Source organism: Dipodomys ordii, unplaced genomic scaffold (assembly GCF_000151885.1).
Source record: "Dipodomys ordii isolate 6190 unplaced genomic scaffold, Dord_2.0 Scaffold53, whole genome shotgun sequence".
In the NCBI taxonomy this organism is placed as follows: Eukaryota; Metazoa; Chordata; class Mammalia; order Rodentia; family Heteromyidae; genus Dipodomys; species Dipodomys ordii.
In genome coordinates, this window is record NW_012267269.1 from 8,641,628 (window position 1) to 8,666,121 (window position 24,494).

Consider the following 24,494-nt stretch of genomic DNA (forward strand, 5'->3'; position numbering starts at 1 on the left):
CTTGATTTGAAGTTAGAAAAACAAAATCTTCAATTTACCATCTTACCCAATTAGATGGCATCATCTGGCTTCTAAGAATGAGGGCAATTACTCCAAACTTAATACCAGTTCTTTCTAACAAGAAATGGTGATAATGCAACCAGCAACATGCCTTAAATGCAACTCAAGTGCTGATTTAAGAGGCTCTTTCAAAATTGCATAAAGTCTCGGTGAAGTAGATACCCAAACCATTAGACTAGATCACATTCAATAAAATTAAAGCTGCTTCACAAGGAAGGAACAGGAAAATTTTTGGCTTAAAGTTTAATTCAGATATCATATGTCAAGAATATAATTTAGGGGCTAGAATTATACTGTCCATCCAAAAAATAAACTTTGTCATATTCTGAAAACTGTACTTAATAAGCATACTAGATTATCAGTACTTGTGTAAAAGTATTTCTCTAATTGTTAACACAGGTTGACTGATCCATAAAGCTCACAAGCCCACTTTCAACTTCAATTTTTATTAGATGGGTTACTGTAATTTTTTTTTACTTTAAAAATACTGCATACTTCCTGAATATTACAAATTCTTTAACTAATATACTTTATAACTTATTTTCCAATCTCTTTCACCTCTCAAAGTACTGTAACAACAAAGAGTTACTCAAGGATGAGAAAATGTCTAAAATGCATGCTGAGCTCTAGATCACAAATATTAGGAACAAAATATTTGTGTAAGGAAATAGGCCAGAATTACAGAGAAGAGCAAACTATCAAACTACTCAAGTTCTTAATTCAAGTATTTTTTTAAGTACAAGAAGGTTCAAATTTCATTCAACAGAACAAAGATGGGAAAATAAAATATAGACAGCCAAATTCAAGACAGGCATTACTCGCATATCAGATTAACCTTGGACTCTCATACTAATGACTTTCAATGTTTTCAAACCCAATTTAGATCACTCACATTTTACTATCTGGACAGACACTATTAAAGGGGACAAAGTGGGCTGAAAAAGACAAGCTAGGAATCTGAAGGGACAAAAACAAACTTCCCCATTTTCACTAAGTTTCCCTTTCAACTCACAATGTGCATTCCCTTCTTCCAAATTGTCTTTCTATAGGAATCACAGAATTTCCTTAATAATAATAACCTAATGATAATAATATGGCACATAAAGATAAACACATAAGAGGAAGAAAATACAAAGGATTTAAATTTAACCACTTGTAAAGCTTTTCTCCACCCAAATGAAAAGTGAGAAGGACCTAGAAAGGGGAGGTTGGGTAGCTACCAACAATCCAGCAACTGTCACCCACATGTTTAACAAGGTTTGCCATTTTATTAACCACTATCCTGAATGCCAGCTTCTGTGTCCTCTGGCTCAATATTTCCCAGAATTGAATCTTGAATCTCAGAATTCTATTTTCCCATGAAACAAAAAAGGACACTTAAATAAGAAAAACAAAAATAGCTAACAAATTGTGTTAATATAGCTCTTTGGCTTTCTACACTGTAGCTAAAAGGGGTGTTTATTTATTAACAGCAAAGTGAAGTTCACTAGAACAGTCTGCTTAGGAAATACCTACAAAACTCTTTGGGGCTTCTATGTCCTAAATTAGAAAAAACAACCGATAAATTTAAACCCAAGAAAGATGCCACAAAGAAAGCCCAGAGAAAGCTATGAAAGGGTATTGTGGGATTTCCTTCTCTACAAGGACAAGTATCAACCAGCCCCATGTGTCCCTAGTCTGAATGCCTCTTGCAATTGTGAATTTAGGTATGAGAAATTTCTCAGACCTAAAGTGAGTACACTTGAGTATCTCTTAAAAGGAGATGTTGCAATGAGTTTTCCTCTACACTTTTCAACAGTCTAATACATTAAGGAGGAGGGGATGGAAGATATTCAAACTAGAAAACACTTAATTTTTACCATCTTCCAAGGTTAATTATGTGATTATAATTTTGATAACTATCCTGTCTCATAAAGGTACAAAATGAAGTTGAAATGTACTTGATGTTGGCCAAAAAAGATACCTTAAAATGTTTGGGCAAACAAAAACTGAGTATTTAGTTTATAAAACCAGAACCTCCTTGTATCTCTGATGAACTTCTTAAAGTGACTGTTCTTCTCTCAAGCACATCAGAGATGTTTCTGAATGAGTCCTTGTATGATTAATTAGAATACTCATAGATTGAGATGGTCCCTTCTTAGGGATCATCCTACCAATCAATAAATTATCATCCACAGGCCAAATCCAGTGCTACTAGTTACTGCATGGCCCGGGAGCAGCTAAGAATGACTTTTATACTTTGGTCGTTGTTTAAAGAAAAGAAACACAGTTGCAAAGACCATAACCTATAAAGTTTCATTATAGTTCCAGTACAGAAAATGTATGCCACCTTCTAAACTAACAACAAAAAAGGGGGATGGGGAGATCCATCGGTATCAACTAGGATAATCACATAGGTTATAGATCCTTAAATACAACAGGTACTATTGAAACAGATTAACTGAAAGAGCTTGACCTAAACATGGAAACACAAACATAAAATCTGACCAAGAAAATAACCAAGAAAGGGAAATTAGAAGCTCTGGAAACAATTTGCTAGAGCCTAGCAAGCTGTAGGCTGATTTTTCAACTGATGTTTTGGGTCAAATAATTTATTATTACTAGCTCTCCTACACATTGTAGAATGTTTAGTAGCATCCCTAATCTCTACACAGTAAATGCTAGTAGCATCTCCCCCTCAATTTATGGCAACATGAGTGTCTTCAGACATGTTTATTACCTGCAAAATTACCCTTAGTGGAGAACTACTATTGTAAATAATTGTTCTTTTGTCCCTATTTTGAATTTTAAAAACGATGTTATTCTCCAAGTAGATTCTGAAGGACTGAGGGAGGGAGGAACAATAAAACTAGTAAGACAAAAGCAAACCAGAGATTCTGTGCTAAAAGCACTAGACAGTAAAGCTAAGCATTTTCTTCACTTAGTAGCTGGACAGGAGAACTAAACCAGACTTACCTAAAACGCTGTGCCTGCTGAGCTAGCGGTCCTGGATACCTTCTGTTTGGAGACTGGTACAGCTGGGAAAGGATGGCCTGATTGGTTTTTTGGCTTGGATTATTAGCAAACTTTACAGTGATTGGCTCTGTGGCACCAGGAGGTTTCTGGCCATTTAGGCCTTTGATAGCTTCTTCTGCCTCAATCCGCTTGTCAAATCGAATAAACCCTACACCCCTTGATATACCTATGGTAGATTTGAGTAAAGATTCAGAAAAGGGGGGAGTAGAAGGAGGGAAGGAAAGAAAAAAGGACCAATTAATTTTTCTTCTTGAGAAAATCTTTTGACTCACACATAATATTTGCCCCAAAAGTGTAAAAAGAAAAATTTTACCTTAGCAATTCAGCTACAATCGCAATTTTACATTTTTAATGCATGAAATCACCTATACTGAGTACCCATTATCACATGTCTTCCAACAAAACAAAAAGACAAGAAAGTACAAGTATGTATAACCATGTTCTCTCAATGCTTTCCTCTCATGTCCTCTCTCTCCCTCATGAATTCTCTATAATAATGTCAATGGCTTGCCTATTTTTCAAACTATACTATTGGACATGCAGTCCAGAAATGGGAAGCCTAGAGGCTCTCTTTTTCATGGTAATACAACAAAATATGAGCTAAAACTGCTAAAATCAGGCAATATGGTAGAGAGATATATTTCAGCTAAAATTTTAAAGGTTAATAATACTGCATAGATAGCCAGGCACTGGTGGCTCACGCCTGTAATCCTAGCTACTCAGGAGGCTGAGATCTGAGGATCGCGGTTCAAAGCCAGCCCGGGCAGGAGAGACCATGAGACTCCTATCTCCAATAAACCACCAGAAAACCGGAAGTGGCGCTGTAGCTCAAGTGGTAGAGCGCTCGCCTTGAACTGAAGAGCTGAGGGACAGAGCCCAAGCCCAGAGTTCAAGCCCCACGACCGACCAAAAAAATAATAATAATAATACTGCATAGATGTAAGTCTTTTACAAATAAGAATGTCTGAAGAGCTATTCTGGTTCTCTAAAGCTTCCTTATGATGCTATCTGTACTTAGTATCGGGAAAGTAACTACACAGAGAACAGGTATCAAAAGAGAACTTATATTGGGAAATAAGTAAGAAGAGCATGAAAACTTTCTAGCCTCAGCAATAACACTATTATGGAAGTCACTCCCTATCCATATTCTCCTCACACTGGAACAAAAGAATGACCACAGCAAGAGAATAGTCAAGATTTTTCCAGTTTATGAGAAACAGGCATTTAATTAGCATGAACAGGCTAGTTGGCCAACTGCAATTGGTCACCATAAAACAAAAAGCTGCAATCTCAAAGGATCTAGAGTATCCAAACTATATTGATGAAGGAAAAGGGAGTAGGTTTTCCTTGAAAGATGGAATGGAAGCAAATGTATCTTTTCTTTTATGCTGTAGTTACTATTAAAAATACTATCTAGGACTTGACTGTTCCACTAGGAAAGCATTAGAATAGCAATGAATTGGTCTCCACACTGGTTGAGTCACTGAAACCAAAGATTCTCAAACTTGAGCCTGCATCAGCAAAACCAGAGAGTAAAATGTCCAGCCTCAGAGTTTAACTTTACAAGTAAGTTTCTGAATAGGGCTCAAAATGTGCAGTTCTACAAGGTTCCATAAGGTTGCTGATACTGCAGGTGTGTGACTGCAGTTGAGAATCACTGAGTAAAACACCAGATAGTGACCTAGGCCCACCTGTTACCCCACATGCACTGGATACACTCACTGTCAGTTAAACAATAACATGAGCTTTCTGTATTACCAATGAAATCTACTCTCCATCCACCAAGTTCTCATAAGAATAAGTGAATGAATTCAAAAACATTAACAATATGAAAAGTGTTTATGTCACTCAGAACAAGTTTTGTTTGGATATTATGACTAGATTTCTACTTAACCTCAGGAGCAGTCTGTGTGATACATTGAATGCATGCATAGTATTACAATTATTGCAGCAGAAACCATATTTTGTATACAATCACTTGACCAAAAAAATCTTCTCAGAACCATAAAATCTATTGGTCATTCTTCTGGGTATGCATACAGTGGTATATTTCTCCTGTAAGAGCAGTATTTCCTATGAAACCAACTAAGAGCAGAGGGAGCCATAACACAGGGAGCACTGATCAGATTCAAATCAACTAAATTCATCTTCCCTTAAAGATTTTTTTTTTAAAAATGGACTAATTCTTTTCTGGGATTAAGTTGTTTCTTTTTTAAAAAAATTCTCCTATAGTAAATATCAAATTGTAATATGACTGCTTAGGTGATTTTTTTAACCTTCTTACTATGCTTCTCTATATTTAAAAATGTTTTGAGAAGAATAAACATGGCTTTTAGAATGGAAAAAAATGTGCCTGCAACTTATTTTGAAAAGCCAATAGTCAAATCTATTTTGTCAGTTTTCCACTAAGTAAAAGCTTTAACCAGAAGTGCTCCTGCTATAGAAAAGTTTTAACAAACATCTTATTCCTCTCATTTCATTTTGATCAAAAGTTGTATTAAGCATAAAATAAAAATTTAACCTTCAAAACTGTATACACTAAACTATGCCTATACAGCACTGCATGAACCAGGAAAATAGCTTTAACAGCAAGTAGGAAAGTGGATGCAGCACAACCCTCCTTCAGAGAACTAGATGCCCAGCGCAGCTTAAACTCTGCTTTTTACACAAATAAGATTGTTTATTAGTACTTTATAGGGAAAATGGGGCTTTCTTTATGGAGAAGCCTGAAAATGAAGATTATAGCATCATAAATTTATTACAAGCCATGAAACAGGCTTCAAACCTGAACCTTCAGGGTGGAAATGACTCAAGCTCACTCACAACATTCCACAATCTATTTCTGTCCATGCATATTTATGAACAATTCCAGCAGAAAATTGCATTTTCTGGCCCACATATACCTTTGATGTGTTCTAGAGGCAAGACTGCAGTAGAGGAAGACAGAGTATTTCACAATCTGCCAGTCAGACACAGCAAAAGACTGTCCAGAACCACTGCCTACTTACCAGTGACCTGGTCCACAAGAATACGAGAAGTAATTATGCGTCCATATTGGGAAAACAGCTGTTCCAACTCCTTTTGGGTCATGGTTTTTGGAAGCCCACTGACATATAAATTTGCATCTCTGATAGAAGCTGAACTTGGGCGAGCATAGGAAACCTGGAAGAGGGGAATAGAATTAGGTGCATATGCCCACTTGGTCACCACCTTTCAGAAACCTAAAGCCTGCCAAAGTATTCTTTTTTAAAAAGCATACAACAAACACTGATGTTATTATATAAGCAGTATATTAACTGCTTTACTCATTTCTGGAAGAGTTTTAGACAAATGGGAAATTCTATCCTCTAGATAGAAAAAAAGGCATCTATCACTATGACTGTTTAAAGTTCTCAAAAACACATGAGGTGAGGTGCATAGAGCACAGTATGACAATAACAGCTTGTCCTCTGTGAGACCAATTCCTTAAGAAAACAGACATGGGGTAAATCACGCCAAGCTTACAGGCCCTAAATTCATCACACACATTTTTAAGTCCCATATCCCAGCCTATCTCATCTCTGAGAATAGTATGACCACATTTCTAAATATGCACTCTTAATTAAATTAAGTTTGCTCTGGTGATATATGACAAAGTAACTCACTCCCATAAATTCCCAGGAATTTAAATACATGAATGAACTACATCCATGTTTGCCTTTGTCAATTGTCTTCTTGACTCGAGTCAGATTATAAGGATTATAATAGCAATAGTTTTATCATATATTATATAAATATTTCAGATCTAGTTCTTGATTAACTTTACCTGCCATGTAATGTACTAACAAAAAATGCCCTAACTTTGAACCATAATATTCAAAATTCTACAAGAATGGAAGACAAAAAAAGTATATAACCATTATTCTTGTATCACTCATTACTATATGTTCAGGGTCTAGTTACTGTTCAGCATGTGATGAATGTTGAAATACCTCACTGATGCTGCTGTTCTATCATAGCTCACTGGACCAAAGCATTTATGGCTCAGCTGATAAAGTCATCTCTTGCCCACCATCTATCCCAAGCCAGGTTTAAACAGCTAGTCCCGACAACTAGTCACAACCACATTCCCTTTGGGTTAACTCAGTTTTTCTTGGCTATCCAACTGCAAAGACCGAAATTCTGCAATATAGACCAGACCATCATTGGCATCATTTGTAAAAACGATACTATGTCTAACTCTGCCAGGGAAGTATAATATGATTATTGGTATCCACCTTCAATATAGTTTATAACCCTCAAAAAGAACAATTTCTAATCAATACTAACATTTTTTTAAACTTTTAGTATGAGCTGGGCGCTGGTAGCTCACTCCTGTAATCAATCCTAGCTATTTCAGGAGGCTATGATCTGAGGATCGCGGTTCAAAGCCAGCCTGGGCAGGAAATTCCCTGTGAGACTCTTATCTCTAACTAATCACCAGAAAACTGGAAGTGGTGCTGTGGCTCAAGTGGTAGAGCACCTGGTTTAAGCTGAAGAGCTCAGGGACAGTGCTCAGGCCCAGAGTTCAAGCCCTACAACCAACCCACAAAACAAAAAAACAAAACTTCTATTATGAAGAACCAAGTATTTTCTTCTTGGTTCAAATTAAACCCATAGCTATTACACAGTTTTAAATTACCATATAAAATTCTGTCTATCTTTCACCCTTGTTCCAAGAGTGTTTACTACTCTTATGCTTTATTGCTCATTAACAAGGGAAAATATATCACCTGTTCTGAAGGATTTATTTGGAAGTCAAAGTAGGTCGATTGTCCTATGTTATGAAAAGAAGGAATTTGAAACAGTGATAGAAAGAAACATATTTACATACACCTTTTTTCCTCTATGCCTATGTAATTAGGAATAATGGATACTGGGAGTTTAAACACAGTACAAAATAAGAAATTAAGAAAAATTTCAACTTATCAAAGTTTTCTGTGGGAATCTAGTCTTGGGACTGATATAACTGCTGAACCATCCAGTCACTAAATAATATATGGAATTCAGTGATGTGAATAAATGAATACCCAAGGTTCTTTTCCAGACTACAATTCCCAATTATCTAAGGAAGCTAAAACTCCCTCCACTTGGCCCATGTCCATATCTGTGATTTGGTGGCTTTATTTCTGTAGCAGGGAGCTCTCAGCAAGTCAGCAGTCACTCTGCTCAGATTACATGACTAAAGTGTACTCAGCGTAAAAAGAATCACCTCCTCTGGGCTATAGGAAAAGCACGTACATTAACAAAGGAGGCTAACTACAAATGACTGGTGAAGCCAACAAGCAGAAGTGGGCAGGCAACATCTACGTTGAGTTCCAGCAGAGTAGAGGGCAGAATAACAGAAGTTAAAGATGATGGACAGTTCTCTAATCTTTGTACCCAGATTCAAAACTAGGTCCAATTCATTACAGGCTCTTTGAAGTCAGGACAAACGATTTAAGCCTATTATACTAATAACTGTACCTTCTTTCTACAGTAGGCATAATTAACTTCTAATACAAAATGCCTAGCACAGAATCTAGAAACATCAGTGAACTAACATATCCACCTGCAGATGATGTAGATAAAGGCCTAGGCCATTGCAGTTTAGAATAACCTGCATTTTTTTACAGTGGACCAGAATAATTTACTTATTCAGATGAATAGGAGTGGAGTGTCTTAAATGTTCTTCTAAAACATATTTACAAAAGAAAAGGTTTATACTTAGTTCTTACATAAAAATTGAAAACACACTTGGATCAGTTATATTTTCCTTCATTATTCAGTCTTCAGTTCATTGTTTCTTTAATTCCTATACACGTTAAAAGGCCTTCAAGACAAATCTCAAAACAGCATTTTTTTCCAGTTGTTTTATCAAAGAACTGCATTCCGTTATAGGACAGATATGACCAGACTGAATAAAACTCATGATGATAACACTGAGTAATTCTAAATTACATTTAGACCAGAGAAGTGTGACATTTAAAAGCACAATCAAGGATGGTATTCTGGGCCCTGCAAACAATCCCAATTGGCTGGTAGAACACACAATGTCACTTACAGCTAGGGAAACAGATAAAGGTGATGTGAACCACCTGCCTAAGGTTAGACACCAGTAGTGTTGTGTGGATTCACACTGTAATCTTGGCCCCACTTGGTCCCTGATCAAGTACTACACTGTGGTAGCTTATCAGTTCATTTGTTTTAAGAGTTTGGACAAATTAAATGACTCTTGGCTGTTTCTTAAACACATTCAGGTACACAACGAAACTGACAAAAGACATCAGAAAACATGATAGTGTTAGAAAACATAGTTAAGTTCAAATTATCTATTTCTATTCATATTTTTAAAGTAGTTTATGCTGAGAATTGTGATTACTACTTGAGATTAACTGGAAAAAATTGAACGTCAAAATTAAAATCCATTTCATTATGCTAAAGTTCTAAGAACTAAAGTGCCAGTGGCTCATGTCTGTAATCCTAGCTACTCAAGAGGCTGAGATCTGAGGATCACTATTGAAAAGACAGCGCAGGCAGGAAAGTCTATGACCCTCTTACCGCCAATTAACCACCAAAAAAACCTCAAAGTGGAGCTGTAGCTTCAGTGGTAGAACGCTAGCCTTGAGCAAAAAAGTTCAGGGCCAGCACTCACATCCTGAGTTCAAGCCCCAGGACTGGTACAGGGAAGGGAGGGGGAAGAGCAAAGAGAAAGGAGGGGGGAAGGTAGAAAAGGGAAGGAGGAAGAGAAGGTGGGAAGGAAATAAGCACTGCAATCAAGATGTACTCATAAATTGACATGCTATATTCAAACTCCTTTGTACAACTGCTTAAAGACTTTTTTTTAAAAATTAGAGAGAGAAAGTAACAAAGTTAACCTCTAACTTCCAAGAAGTGTAAAGAAGGACATTAGCCCTATCCCTCCTTTCCTCCCAGACTGGTTTCACTCCTACTGCTTCATTGTCTCTCCAAATTAAAGTAGCTCCTTTTCCCCTCCCTGTTAAAGATATCACTGTGATGAACAGCCTTTCTTTTAGGAAAAGGAAAACATGTCCTCTTCCATCTCAAAGAATTATATGTATAAGATGCACTTAGACCAAGTGAGAAGGCTTGCAGAGGGATAAGGATTTACACTTCAGGGATTTAAATCAGTTACCATGCCTCATTTTTTATTTAATAAGCAGCAATCTCCTCCACTCTGATTTTTCTGTGGGTTTGGAACTTGTATTGGTGCTTTGCTTTAAATACTCATCCAGGGAACCGTGCAGGGACTATCTTCAGCTTCGAAGTGTTTAAATATCTTTATGGTCTTCAAGACTAAATTCCCTTGGAGAAAACTCAAGAGAGTGTTTGACTGCAACGACAGATTCTGAATTAGAAATACTTCATTTACAATGAACTTCCAGAACATACCCTATGGAATCAATAGCTTCTTCCCTTATCAGGTGCAAGCTATCCTCCAATTTACATTTGCTGGATTAATATATGGCTTAGGATTTTAAATTCTCACTGCCATTTAGACAGGTGAATATTTAATGCCTGAGGAGCAAGGTTATGAAATGTCAAAACTACTAAGTGAAGGATCTAATTTAAGAGGCAGCCAGGGAGTCTGCAATTTAAATATTTAAAGATGATACAGGGAGTACAAAACTGAACACCAATCTACTCCAAAGATAGCAATTTACAACTCAGGTTTATCCTGGAAGTTCTCACAACTCTACAAGTGATATAATAAACTAAGACACATAATGCTAAAATTACTCAGGGGGTTGGGAGAGAGAAGGCAGTGAGACGTAAGAGGCAAATAAATGTTCTAGCCAATGGTGTCTCAAATAGTTCTACACAGAGATTAGACTGGACAAAATAGAGATAAAAATAGATTTAGCAAAGTAATTAGGTCTCAAAAACAGAGTAATTTGAAACATTCTTAGATTCCTTGTAATTAAAATCTCATTTCTTCATCAGCATCTAAAACTAATTATACATTAAACATGCAACGATGAGTAACACACATACTAAGAGTAGGTTATCAAAACACAAGTTAATCAAAATACACAGAATTAAAAGGGATGAAAAAATTCTTATGGAGAAGAACTGATTTTATTAAATGTGAAGTTTAATATTCCAATACATTGCTTCCAACACAAGTTCATCTGAAACGCTTTTATCCAAAAACATAACTGTTCTCTTTCTCTGACTCATCAATGAAAAGATCAATTACAGTGACATTAATACTAACAAAGTACAGTGATATGGCCCATGAAAGAACAAAGCAATTGCTCCTCTCTTAAACAGAACATTTGAAAAAATAACCCACTGACAAGATCACCAATGAACTACTTTCATCACTTGTCAATTACTGACTGAGGAATAGAACTATGAGAACTAAAAATTAGTACTTGCTACCTCAGACATTAAAAAAAGATCCATTCAATCTCTCCAGCTGGAGTAGCAAAGGCCATAGTTAAATTCCTATTGAAACTATTCATATCAAAAACTTGATGTTTTCATGGGATTATCTTTAGAATGAGGATCACTAACTAAAAGTTAGGTCTGTCTCTGGTAGAGACAGCAAAGGTCTTGTGATACCATTGTGTATACAGTGAGCTAGTCCCACAACACTAGCTCCAGAAATGCTCACAAGTAGCATGTACAGAGGGTTGTCATTTCTAACTACAATTCAGGCTACAGACTATCAATCTGGCTCACAACAAAGACGAGCTGCTTCCAAATGCAAACCTTGCCAAGTCTAAATCTTAAAACACACCAAGACATATGTATATCTTAGTCCAAGATTAAGTTTTCAACTAGAAAGGGCATGTTTCACAATGGGTCAAAAATAAGGAAGCCTGAGAAAACAGTAAGAAATTAATGAGTAACTCCAGCAAAGGTATTACAGCTACAGGAAATAATCACATCTAATAAGGAGGATTATAAAAGGTATTATAGATTAATGTAGTTACAGAATTTGGTAAACTATCACTGGAAAATATATATGAACCTCAAGTTTTACTCAGATTTACTGAGTTAAATGTCTTGAACCTAAATAAGGATTGTTTTAGCTCAAGAGAGGTCATAAACATGGTGGAATACGTTTGATAGTTAAACTCTCCTTTAAAATCTTTAAAGTCCAGGGTTATGTAATGCTTTAAGATGAATTTAAAATGTCTCAGTCCTTTGGGCTCAAGGCACTGCTACTTTCTCCATAGAACATGCTAACCTTCAGAAGTATTCCCCAAAACATCCTGGCCTCTCACTTTCTTGTGTTTATATAAGTACTTTCTTCTAGTCACATGAATTTCAGTCACTTCAGAGTTTGCATGGACACTAACTGCTTTCTAAAATCCATGCTCATCAGTTCTGTCCACTGCTGCCTCACTTAGTACCTCTCCACTTGCACCCCACAGTGCATAACATGTGTTTCCCCCTTAAATACTGACTAAAACAGACTTCGCTAATCTTTTACTCTATCTTGTAAGTGGCTAACGGCTTAATATAAGAAACCTTGTCATCATCCTACTTTATACACCTTGGTACTCACAAAACATGTATTATAAAAAAGGATGTATAATCACGCACTAAGTAGAGTTTATCTTTGAAATTTTGTTTAAAAGTTTGAGAAGTCACAATCTGATATAATAAAAATTACTAAAATCCCTAAGTGGTAGCACCTTGAAAACTCTATTGAACATTTTTTTAAAAAATCTTCAGTTCCCAAAGTTGGGGTTTAAATTACTAAAGGAAACAATTTTTTATATTGTTTGGTGGAGAGGAGGGGTGCTCAATTTTGGAACAAGAAGAAAATACAGAAGTCATTTTGTTCAATTTCTTATAGTTAGAAAAGATGCTAACAACAACCACAAAGGGCAAAGTGGCTTATCCAGATAGAGTTGAGTGTAGGGTACAGGTCCTGCCTCTTTGTTAATGCATTTTCCAGAATACCATTCACTGAAATACAGCTTTAAAACACAAATAATAAAATGAAAGTTACTGAAAGATCAGACATTTCCAAGGAAATACCAGAAGAGAGACTGTAAGAAGATAAAAATTTTTTAAAAAGATAAAAACTTCAGCTTTATAAATAAATATTTTTAAAGAGAATAAAAAACACACTGAAATGAGTGGTTCCACTAATGAAGTGACTGTGTATGTATTTTTTTAGTAGTAATATCCAGTATTTACTTAGCAGATGTGTGCAAAAGAACCAAATCTTCTGAATAAAGAGAGAAAAACTAAGAGTGCTGAGTCTAGGGCTTTCTACCAATCTACAACAGTTCATATCTAATGCTTCTACTTTTTTAAAGAACATTTTTAGAAGCACCATTTAGTTATACAAAGGGGCTACATTTTCACATGTATATGCATATCTTGATTAGACTCTCCTCTCAACAAACTTCAGTGTTCTATTTTCACACACACAAAGTATTTACACTGCATTCATCATTCACTCTTTCCATCCTCCTACTAGTATCCCCACCCAAGCAGAATCTGGTTTACATCCTTGTCATTCATGATTTTAGTGTATGCTAATTACTTAATTTCACTGGCATTTCACATGTGCACATACAGGATGTTAACCAGCTTGAACCCAAGTCACTCTCATTTGTCCCCTTCCCGGTACCCCTTATTATTCAGGAGCTTTCATTGAGTTTTGGTTTTGCATCTTTATTCAGAGATGCATTGAATTTCGGCATTGCTCACCCTTGAAAAAAATGTCCTTTATGCTTCTGCCTTTTTAAAGATTATCATCTTTTTAAAATATCACATAAGAAAGAGAAGCCAGTAACTAGTTATATACATTTGGGAGGCTCCCTGGCTTAGCCTTGTATCATTTTCAAGTAGAGCAGCATCGTTAGAATCAAGTCAATCATAGCTTCAACTTAAAGTTAAGAATAAGCAATGTCTTACTAATTGGTCATACAACGTGGGTTTAAGTTAATATTAAAAGCTATGAACAGCCACAAAAAAAAAAACAAAAGTACTATGGTTGCAAGATTTGTATTAAACTAATCATAAACCACAGAATACATAAATTAATTTCCTTTTGCACATGTCTTCTCACAACCTTTTAAAACTGCACTGAACTAGGCTTAAGTATTATTCAGTTTCACTGGTGCATATCACTTAAATTAGGGCCGAATAGGCTGTCTTGAAAAATATCTTTATTTTTTTATTAAAGTATGATAGCTGGCAGATCACTCCTGCCCATTTACACTTGTCTCTCCTCAGCTATACTAGATGATGTCACTAGAGATATCTCATGTCACTAGAGACAAATGGTGTATATATTCTTCCTTTTTTCTGAACTGGGATTGAACCCAAGCACCTTTCCTGTGCTAGGCAAGCACTCTACACCATTTGAGACACATACCCAGCCCTTTTTGCTTACATGTTTTGTGCCAGATAATGGGGCCTGCACTCAGGGCCTGGGTGCTGTTGCTGAGATTTTGCACTCAAGACTAATTCTCTACCACCTGTGCCACAGCTTTACTTCTGGCTCCGTCCACCCCCCCCCCCAACGTTAATTGGAGATTAGAGTCTCACAGACTTTCCTACCCAGGCTGGCTTCAAACCATGATCCTAAGATCTCAGCCTCCTGAACTGCTAGACTTACAGGCATGAGCCACCAGGACCCAGCTGCATCATGTTGTCTGAGACAGAGTCTCCCCTAAATACGTTTGGGCTGGCCTCAAACACGTGATTATAGTTATGGACCACTGCATTTAACTTTTTTGTTTAAAAGACTAGGGATGAAACCTAGTGCTTCATGAATGCTAGCCCACTGTTCTACTACAAGGCTTAAACCTCAGCCCAAAGGTAGTCTTGAAATTAAACCTACAACGTAAGTGTCTTCCAAGCTGCTTAAGCATTTCTACATGTGAAAAATAAAACTGGAAGTTGGATGCCAGTGGCTCACACCTGTAACCCTAGCCAATCAGAGGCTGAGATATGAGGACCACAGTTTGAAGCAAACCAAGGCAGAAAAGTCCATGGGACCCTTATCTCCAACTAACTAGCAAAACGCTAGCAGTGGAGTTGTGACTCAAGTGCTATAGCCAGCCTTAAGCCAAAAAACTAAGGGACAGTGCCTAGGCCCTGAGTTCAAGCCCTAGTACTGGCGAAATAAATAGGGTATTATCATTATTGGCCATTTCTGAAACAAAAACTCTATTGTCTTTGAGGTAAGATAATAAGATACAGAGAGGGGGACTTTGCACAAGGACACTGTACATACATTGATAGAAAAACAATAATTAAGGCATATTCCAAGTTCATGGCAGTTGTAAATAATCAATTCTTGGGCATTGTACATTTTAGTATAAGATGAGGGCTGAGGAATATGCAGGAAAGCCTGCACCTTGAGGAAGAGACTGTCTTATCTCAAGCAGAGTCAACATCCAGAATCTTCAATGGGCTGACAAAAGTTCAACTTACTTGTCTTTCCCCAACCAAACTATTACATATTAAATCCTCCAACCTCCTCATTCTCTTACGTACAAATTTATTCAGTTAAAACCCCAAAAAGGCGTAAAATGAGAAACAGTACACATTTTGGGAACACAATAATAACAAACTGACTTAGCCAACTCCTGGTTAGGTTTACAAATTTGTTTCTGCATAGAGGATAGGTTGTAAGTCCCTATGCAACAAGGTGCTCAATGTTCTAATGGAATCTCCTAGTAGGGAAAAAATACTAGAATGTTTACTTGAGCATATACATAATTCTCATGTTAGACAGTTCAACTAAATATAACAAGACATTCAAGCAATATAAAGAAGGGAAATCACAGTTCCTTGTATGAGATGTATTTGAGCTTCTTCACTACTGCCTAAGTACCACAGTGCCTCAAAGCTTCCTGGCAGGGTAGTAGCAATGCAATGCAAAGCTTCTGAAGGTGGACAAGTGGAATAAAGAGAGAAAAACTAAAAATCCTAAAACTAGTACTTCATATCAATTAAAATACACCTGTAATAGATAAGTCTTTTCAGTATTAAGTGAAAATTATTTGTCCAGGGTTTTAAGCAAGTAGGGGGTTGAAACCAATTCTTAGCAAGTAAGTACTCCAGTACTTAATGAGTGGGTATGTTCCGTGCCCTTATGCAAAAACTATTTCTGAAGTACCTCTCAGGCAAGGATGATTAGAAGTTGTGAAAACTGCCTAAACAACTGGCTTCTTTATTGCTTCTTTGGAAACAATACAGTAAACTGGTTTATAGAATAATAGCTATACTTATTCAATTCTTAGCCATTTTCCAGGAATAACTTCTTACGGGTTTTCTCAAGATTGCCAGCAGAAATCATATTATTAAGATAATCGCTGCAACTTTATTTCTAAATATAGAGTTAAGGTATCATTTGTGTAGTACTTGAATATCCAGTAAGTCTAAGGCATGGTGTAGCCACAGAAAGCCTGTAAAATCATCTGATCCACAAGGCTTCTCATTTGCTTCTTGCCTGCTGCTTTTAAGGCCATTTGCCTGTTCTGATAACTTTGTAAGACCCACAAATGTTGTTACAAATACCTAAATGGTTTCTTGGCAAATTAAGCTTCCTCCATCCCTGATCTAAAGACTTGTCAACAGATTTAAATGTAATTAAAATGTCAAAGGACCATGCACGGGCTGGTATAAGTAACCTAGAACTGTTTAAAGAATACAAGTCAAATAGTGCTGATTGGCAATAACTGAAAAAAGATAAGAGTTCTCATCAAGCCAGGTTTAGGATTTTTCATATACTCTAAGTTCTGAGGGGGAGACATACATAAAATAGATTTAGATGACAGACAAAGACACAAAATGTGATGGATATTACATAGAAAAGCTCACATAAAAGAATTACTTAATTCAATATTTTTGGCAAGGTGGGGAGAGGTATGCTGATACTGGGACTTGAATTCGGGGAACAGATGCTGTTGTTTAGTTTTTACACTTAAAACTGTCATTCTATTACTTGAACCACAGCTCTACATCTAGTTTTTTGGTACTTAGAGGAAAAAGTCTTTCTTGCCTGGGATGGCTTCAAGCCATGATCTTAGAACACACATAGACATACACAAAGGTATATATTAAAAAATACCTCAACAATCAGAGAAAAAATCCTCAAAAATAATTTTCATCTTTTAAACAAAAAACAAGCTTTATTTTTCCTAACAGCTCCCATTCAAGTGCTTGTTTTAAATTTAAAATTTGTACCCATACCTATTTTGAATTAAATGATACAACATTTAAAACAGTGCGTAGAGCTTGGTATGATTCCGTTGTGAGGGATACAGATACTGTACGCATCTAGATACAATGCCCAAACACATAAAAGCAGCTCATTTTCTTTCAAGTTCAGTCTATCTTTGGTGGTCTCAATCAGTAGAAACTGAATATCAATTTTAAAAACAAAACAAAAAAACCATTAACAGGGACCATTTGAGGCTGCCCATGGTATTTAGCCCTAAAATAGGGTGGGGAAGAAATTTGTGTGATATACATATACCTGCGCATATGCTAAAGGAGAAAAGTTCCAACAAATATGACAAAGCCTCCCCTTTGAGCCTATGTATTTTGTAGACTTGATGTAAGTCATACAACTATGAAAAATTTACTCAATTCATAAGTGGATAAGCCCTGCAACATTATTGAGTGTTTTATGACTTTAAATCTACCACGATATTTCTCTCTTAACATGATTAGACATTAGAGAATAACCACAGGGAAAACTTTTTTTAAATGAACTGATTTGCAAGACTAATAGTCTCATTCAAAGACGATCCTTCATTCTACAAATATCTATTAGACACCTGAGCTGTATATGCCCCCAAACAGCTTTCACAAAAAATAATTACCGTATTCCTGAAGCCCTTTGTGTGACAGTTGTAAAGATTTTACAAGAGGATTTTTGAGGAAAGCCTGACAACCTTCACAGGACACAATAAAGAGACCGTATCATTGCCATTTATAGAACACCCACAGAAATGTAAAGAGAGGGCAATGAGGAGGGGGGACAGACACCTTTACCTTTGTTCCAAGACAAAGTGTTCTCATGCTTCAAATTTGCAGAAGCACTTCCCTTTACCTTGAGAATCCTGTCCTGAGGTATTTAATTACACTGAATGATCTGGCACCAGGCCCTTTCCCTGGGTCTCACTGATTGATAGCATCAATAACACTCACTGGCTGTAATTAAACCTCCAAATAGTATCCCCTTCGCCACTTGGTAGATCAATGTTCTTTAATATACAAAGAACAGAATACAAAAGGGAGAGGAGTGTGTTTTTAAAGCCCCTCACCTTCACAGTTCACTTGACTTTGCAGACCAGGGTAGTTTGCAGACATTGCATATTTCACAATTCCTCCAAGACATGCTTAATGAAAAACACTACAGAAATTCCTCACTTGTAACAATTCCTTATTAATCTTTTTTGTAAGCCTTTTGGCAAGCCTTTTGGCACCGCTTTCACATAGCCAAGGATCAAAATTCAGTTTACAGGTCATAGGATTTCTAAATTAAGGCTGTTTATGGCAAATGTTTTCCTTAGGAAGTATTTATAGCATGCTATGATTTTTATGCTAATAGGACAAATCCCCCCATTTATTCAGGCCCTGGTTAGAATGCTCAAATAGCCATATACTACTGGGTACCTGTGGTTCACACCTATAATCCTAGCTACAGGGGATGCTGAAATATGAGGATCTTAGTTCAAAGACAGACTAGGCAGTAAAGTCTGTAAGACTGTTATCTCCAATTAATTACCCAAAGAAGCAGAAGTGGAGCCATAACTCAAGTGGTAAAATTCTAGCCTGAACAATTCAAGCCCTGGACTGTTTAAAAAAAAATCCAGATACTCAAGAAGGAGGGGAGAAAGGTATGGCTGAGGAGTCTGTAAATAAGGCAAATTCTCATTGAACTATAAAACCAATTTTCATAACATAAAGAATCGCCATCATCTTTGATCATCTTATGACTCAATCTGTATCCACGAAGTACCTATTTATAAATGAACAAGTCCTCTTAGAATCAAATACACAACAAATTATTGTGATAATTGTAAGTACTGAATGAGCTACAAATGTGCTGAAAATGAATAAATTAAGTATGAGAAAGAAAAGAAAGAAAGAAGATTATGGTTTCTGAGGTATACCCAGAATTGTATTCATTAAAGTTAACTTCAATTATTCAAGGTAGTTTGATACATCCCACAGATGAAAATCTTGTTATTTCCACATACGTTTGTTTTGAAACAAGCACCACAGTGTACCTCAAGTGGTTCTCAAGTGAGGCAACTTCCTGATTAAGAATTCATTGTTCTGGCTGTTAAAACACATTCTTTGTTCTTATTCTGGAGATGATTTCGATTCTGTAAATTCTGTGTTTTCTCAACCATTTCAATGATAGATTCTGATAAACATGAAAGTTTTAGGAGCCTTATAGGTAAAGGCAATTTAAATATGTAACATTCAAACTCTGGGGCTTCTTAGGGCTTCCTGGAGAGCTCATAAAAAAAAAAATTCACAAGACACTAAGGCCTCCTACCTCAACATCCACTGAATGTTAGTCTCTCAATGAGACAAATTCCCATATTGCCTGAAAGCATTTGTAGGGGATAAATCACCAATAAATGTAAACGTGAAAACTAAAACAAAGCCCACAAAACCCATCCAAAGATATTTACAGGAACTACAACTGCTTGGATGTGGCTCCTTTGGGCTAGAAAGGCCCTGTGCTTGCTTAACTTTATAAGGTGGGGGCCATCATCTTTACAGAAATGTGAAGGTCATTTGGCTACAGCAATCAACAAGTCAAATTTCTAAATATAGACACTTAGCAAAATTTGGGGAAACTAATTTTTCCCCTGAATTATCAGTTTCTAAGAGCAGGAGGTGATGTTTTTCCTTGATACGCTTATTCCTGTGGCTCACTTGAGGGTCATTTCTAGACTCATTAGCAGCTCCAGAACCAGAGCAGGAAGGATTAAATTTCTTTTTCCTGTGGGGCAAGTAACATTATACTAATGACCAAAACAACCAGAGCACTTCAGCAAGATTTATCAATTTTTATTTTACAAATCCTCTTCTCTGTAACACAAAGTAACAATAATAAACGTTAAAATATCCAACAAAATTAAGTAAGAAAACTAAATATTATGACTATTTTCTTCAGCAAAGATATTTTTTTCCTCAACTTCTCCTCAACTGGATTCCTAAAACACAATTTTGATACAGAAACTGAAGATCTCAGACTATTTCTAAAAACTTGACCTTCCATAAGAAACAAGCTAAAACAAGCAACTTCTACCTCAATATCCAGTGTGAAAAAAAAAAAAACCCACTCACAGTTAACCATGTAGACTGGCATGACAGTAGCACTTTATAATGGAGGAAACTGGACCAAGAAAGCAAAAGCAGAAAGCATGACTCTAAATCTTATGACTATATTCAAAAGAGCCCTTCAGACAAAGAAGAGAAGCAGGCAGGCAAGACCAAAATTTTTATGTTTTTTTTTCAAATATACTCCTCTTCTCTACTTGCCTATAAGCAGCATGTCAAGAAATTTCTGGAAATAACACTTCTGCAAGTAACTCTAAGTTATTAGTTAGGGCTGAAAATTGATGCTAAAGACAATGTTAGGAAAAGCTGGCAAAGGCTGGAGTAAGAGAAAATGGACATCTAGATTTTTTTCTAGAGTTGGCATCAATGTGAATGTACTTTCTCTCATTTTTAAACTATTTAACTTTCTCAATAACCCACTAGTAATAAAGCATAAAGGAGGGACTGGGAAGGTGGCTCAGTAGTAGAGCGCTTGCCTTGCATTCATGAGGCCCTGGGTTCAATTCCTCAGCACCACATAAGCAAAAAGAAAAATGCCGGAAGTGGCGCTGTGGCTCAAGTGGTAGAGTGCTAGCCTTGAGCTAAAGAGCTGAGGGACAGCGCCCAGGCCCAGGCCCAGAGTTCAGGCCCCACGACCGGACCCCCCCACAAAAAAGCATAAAGGATAGCTTCTATCAAATAGATTCAAGAAATTCTCATACTATTTCCTTTACCATTAAATTACAATTGGCACTATTTAATTAATATGAACTCATATGCATCTGCTAAATATGACCTCTTTGTGTCTCAGGCTCAGTTCAAAAGACAATAGAGTCCTTCCACCAGCTATCCCAGAAAGCTGATCTCCCTTGCCCTTAATAGTTCCATTTCACAAAATCCCAAGACCCTAAAATGCCTGAATCAAGGTCCCTAAGAGATTATTTGCTCTATTTTTGTGGTGTCTACAAGTTGGTAAGCAAAAATAAAATTAAAACACAGTTTCAAAGAAAAAAAGAAGATTCAGTGTTAGAAGTCAAAAGGTCCAGTATAGGCAAGTCAGTATAGTCAGCAATGCCCTAAGCCACATCCTTTTAAACAAATATTTCTTAAGAGCCTCATTTCATCAGCCAAAGAGATATATTTGTCTATCAGAGTCCACAGTTTGTTGTTACATGAATTGATACATGCACAAAGATGAAAAAAAATCTTCTCCAAATGTGTAGCACACACTTGTAATCCTGACATTCATGAGGCAGAGGCAGAAGGATTGTACCAGTGTAAAGCCAGCTTGGGCTATGCAGGGACTCTGTCTAAAAAAATCCTTAAAAAAAAATGAATGAAGTGCTCTGAAATTACAGTAAAAAAAAAGAAAGAACTAAGAGCTCCTTCTTGGGAAGTTAGCTCACTTGTCCCAACTCTTTCACCAAGTAGCAGTTACCTTTGAACTCTAATGCAAGCATCTAAAACCTGAAATTCTCCACACTGGCTGTGAAAGAAATGTCTGGGATTTTGTGATACAAAGACACATCCAACAGAGCATGCTTGGGTAACAAAATGACTCCTCTAGAGGGAGGTGGATACTGTTGACTACAGAAAACTTCTACCATAACTAACCTTAAGCAGAGACTTCTGCTTTATCAAATGTGGAAAGAAATATCTAAAAAAAAAATCTACTCTAAGAATGACAAGTTGGATATTCTAGGAATATCCAAGTATCCATCTAATTTTCACTTTGGAAGACATTTAGAGGTATACAACAGATCTAAAACAAACATGGTCTGGCTCTCACTAGCTACCTACCCACATCAAGGTGAGGGAAAAAAAAAATTAGGGTTTCATGTGTTGATAATCAGCATCCTGGCTGGGAAGGTGGCTCAGTCGTAGAGTGCTTGCCTTGCATGCATGAGGCCCTGGGTTCAATTCCTCAGTACCACATAAGCAGAAAAGGCCGGGAGTGGCACTGTGGCTCAAGTGGTAGAGCACTAGCTTTGAGCTGAAGAGCTGAGGGACAGTGCCCAGGCCCAGAGTTTAGGCCCACGACTGACAAAAATAAAAATAAAAAATAAAAATAAAAAAAAGATAATGAGCATCCTGAAAAATGTAAATTGCTCATTATGTACATACCACATTAATTTAAAAGATCATCTATTATTTCTCGCTTCAAATAAAAACTGTAAACTGGAGAACACATAGATGTAACAACTTTATTTAAATGCATTGTGGCTTCTGAGGAACAGATGCAGCAAAATGCTACACCTTGAACCTTGAAACAAGGCTCTGGATTGTCAGACCACAAGTTAAAAAAGAACTTAGGGCCAGGCACTGGTGGCTCACGCCTGTAATCCTAGCTACTCAGGAGGCTGAGATCTGAGGATTGTGGTTCAAAGCCAATCCGAGCAAGAAAGACCATGAGACTCTTATCTCCAATAAACCGCCAGAAAAACTGGAAGTGGCGCTGTGGCTCAAGTGGTAGAGTGCTCGTCTTGAGCTGAAGAGCTGAGGTACAGCACCTAGGCCTAGAGTTCAAGCTCCACGACCGACCAAAAAGAAAAAAGAAATGAACTTAGGATGACTGGGATGTGGCTGAAATGGTAGAATAACTACCCACAAGGTCCTGGGTGAAATCTCAATATCACACACACACACACAAATGACATTAGGAAAGCATGTACTTAGTCTGTGTTTATTATTTTTAATTAAGGTAAAAAGGCCACTTACTCAACATTTCATTTTTGCCCATATCTCTAGCACAGTATTTTTCTATTATTTTGTTCGTTCACAAACAGTGAACTGACTAGGCCTTTATAAAGTTGCATCTCCTAAATTGTCAACAAATTTGTGGCCTATCTTTAAAACTATTATTTCCAAAGTGTACAACTGTGTTCAAGTAAAGGTAAATAAGAGCTCATAGACAAGTCTTGAAATAATGGCTATGTTATAAAAGATGACTTCCACATTTCTATACTTTGTACCATCACAGGAGATAAACTATGTAAGTAGGAAAACCTGTAGAGTAGGTCAAGGTGTCTAACAGGACTTTCCCAGTGAATAGCGAAATCAATCCCATCACTGCTCTTCCTAAAACATAGTGGATCTCCCTACCTAAGGAATATAATCACAGTGTCCTTTGCATGGTAAGCTCACCTTTTACAATCCCTCTCCACTCTAGGGGTGGTATCTACAAGGGTCTCCCACCCTGCTTTCTGCTCTAGCTGTTAGACATGCATGAACATTCAGAGTTCTGGCACTGGGTTTTGATACTGGTACAGTACAGGTATATTAATAGATCACCCACCACATATTCTGCACATTCCAGCTCCTGGGCTCTCCACCCTCCCCCCACTTCCTTACAATGGGAACTTTTGCACATGGCACCTCAAGAATATTTCCTAGTAGTTAGAAATAAACTGTTTAGAAGAATTTACAGTGATAAATTAAATCAAGTCGCATCATAATAACCCTCTAGCAAAAGGAGCTAGAGATAGAAAAGTATGTAACACAACTTTTATTGCAATTGCTAAGTTTCCACGTTGGTAGAGGAAAAAAGTTAAAACTCAGGATATGATGTTGCATTTCACTAACCCTATCATCCCATGGGATAAAGGTTGGTTTATTTTTACAAATTAGCCAGGTGTCCTATTCACACCTATAATCCCAACACTTGGGAGGCCAAAGCAGGAAGATCTCAAGTCCAAAATCAGCTTGAGCTACATGGTGAGACTCTCTCAATAAAAGAATAAAAAGAAAAAGTTGCACTTTCTTATGAAATTTGGTACAGACAATGAAACACTGCTCTCCCTAATATATATATATATATATATATATATAATAGACACTATCAGAATATCTTAATAGTATAAATTAACTTATAAATTATTGTGATAATTACAGGTTGGTATTCCTTACTCAAAATGACTGGGACCATGGTGTTTTCAGGTATATTTGAGCTTTGGGGCTCAAGACTAGCACTCTATCACTTTGAACCACAGCTCTACTTCCGGATTTTAGGTGGTTATTTGGAGAAAAGAGTCACATGGATTTTCCTGCCTGGGCTTTGAATCGTGACCCTCAGATCTCAGCTTCCAAAATAGCTAGGATTACGAAGAGTTCCATTTTAGTGATGTCTA

The 24,494-nt window shown here is 36.8% G+C and overlaps 1 protein-coding gene across 6 annotated transcripts in view; it reads right to left on the reverse strand.

The window, feature by feature from the left end:
* The window catches only part of Elavl2 (ELAV like neuron-specific RNA binding protein 2), a 175,069-nt gene that overhangs the window by 9,174 nt on the left and 141,401 nt on the right, over window positions 1-24,494 (reverse strand). For all 6 annotated transcript variants that reach the window (XM_013020787.1, XM_013020786.1, XM_013020781.1 and 3 more), the window contains 2 exons: window positions 6,084-6,237; window positions 3,016-3,241 (listed from right to left, as the gene is read on the reverse strand). In XM_013020787.1, coding sequence (XP_012876241.1) covers window positions 3,016-3,241; window positions 6,084-6,237 — 380 coding nt within the window. The remainder of the gene's footprint in view (window positions 1-3,015; window positions 3,242-6,083; window positions 6,238-24,494) is intronic.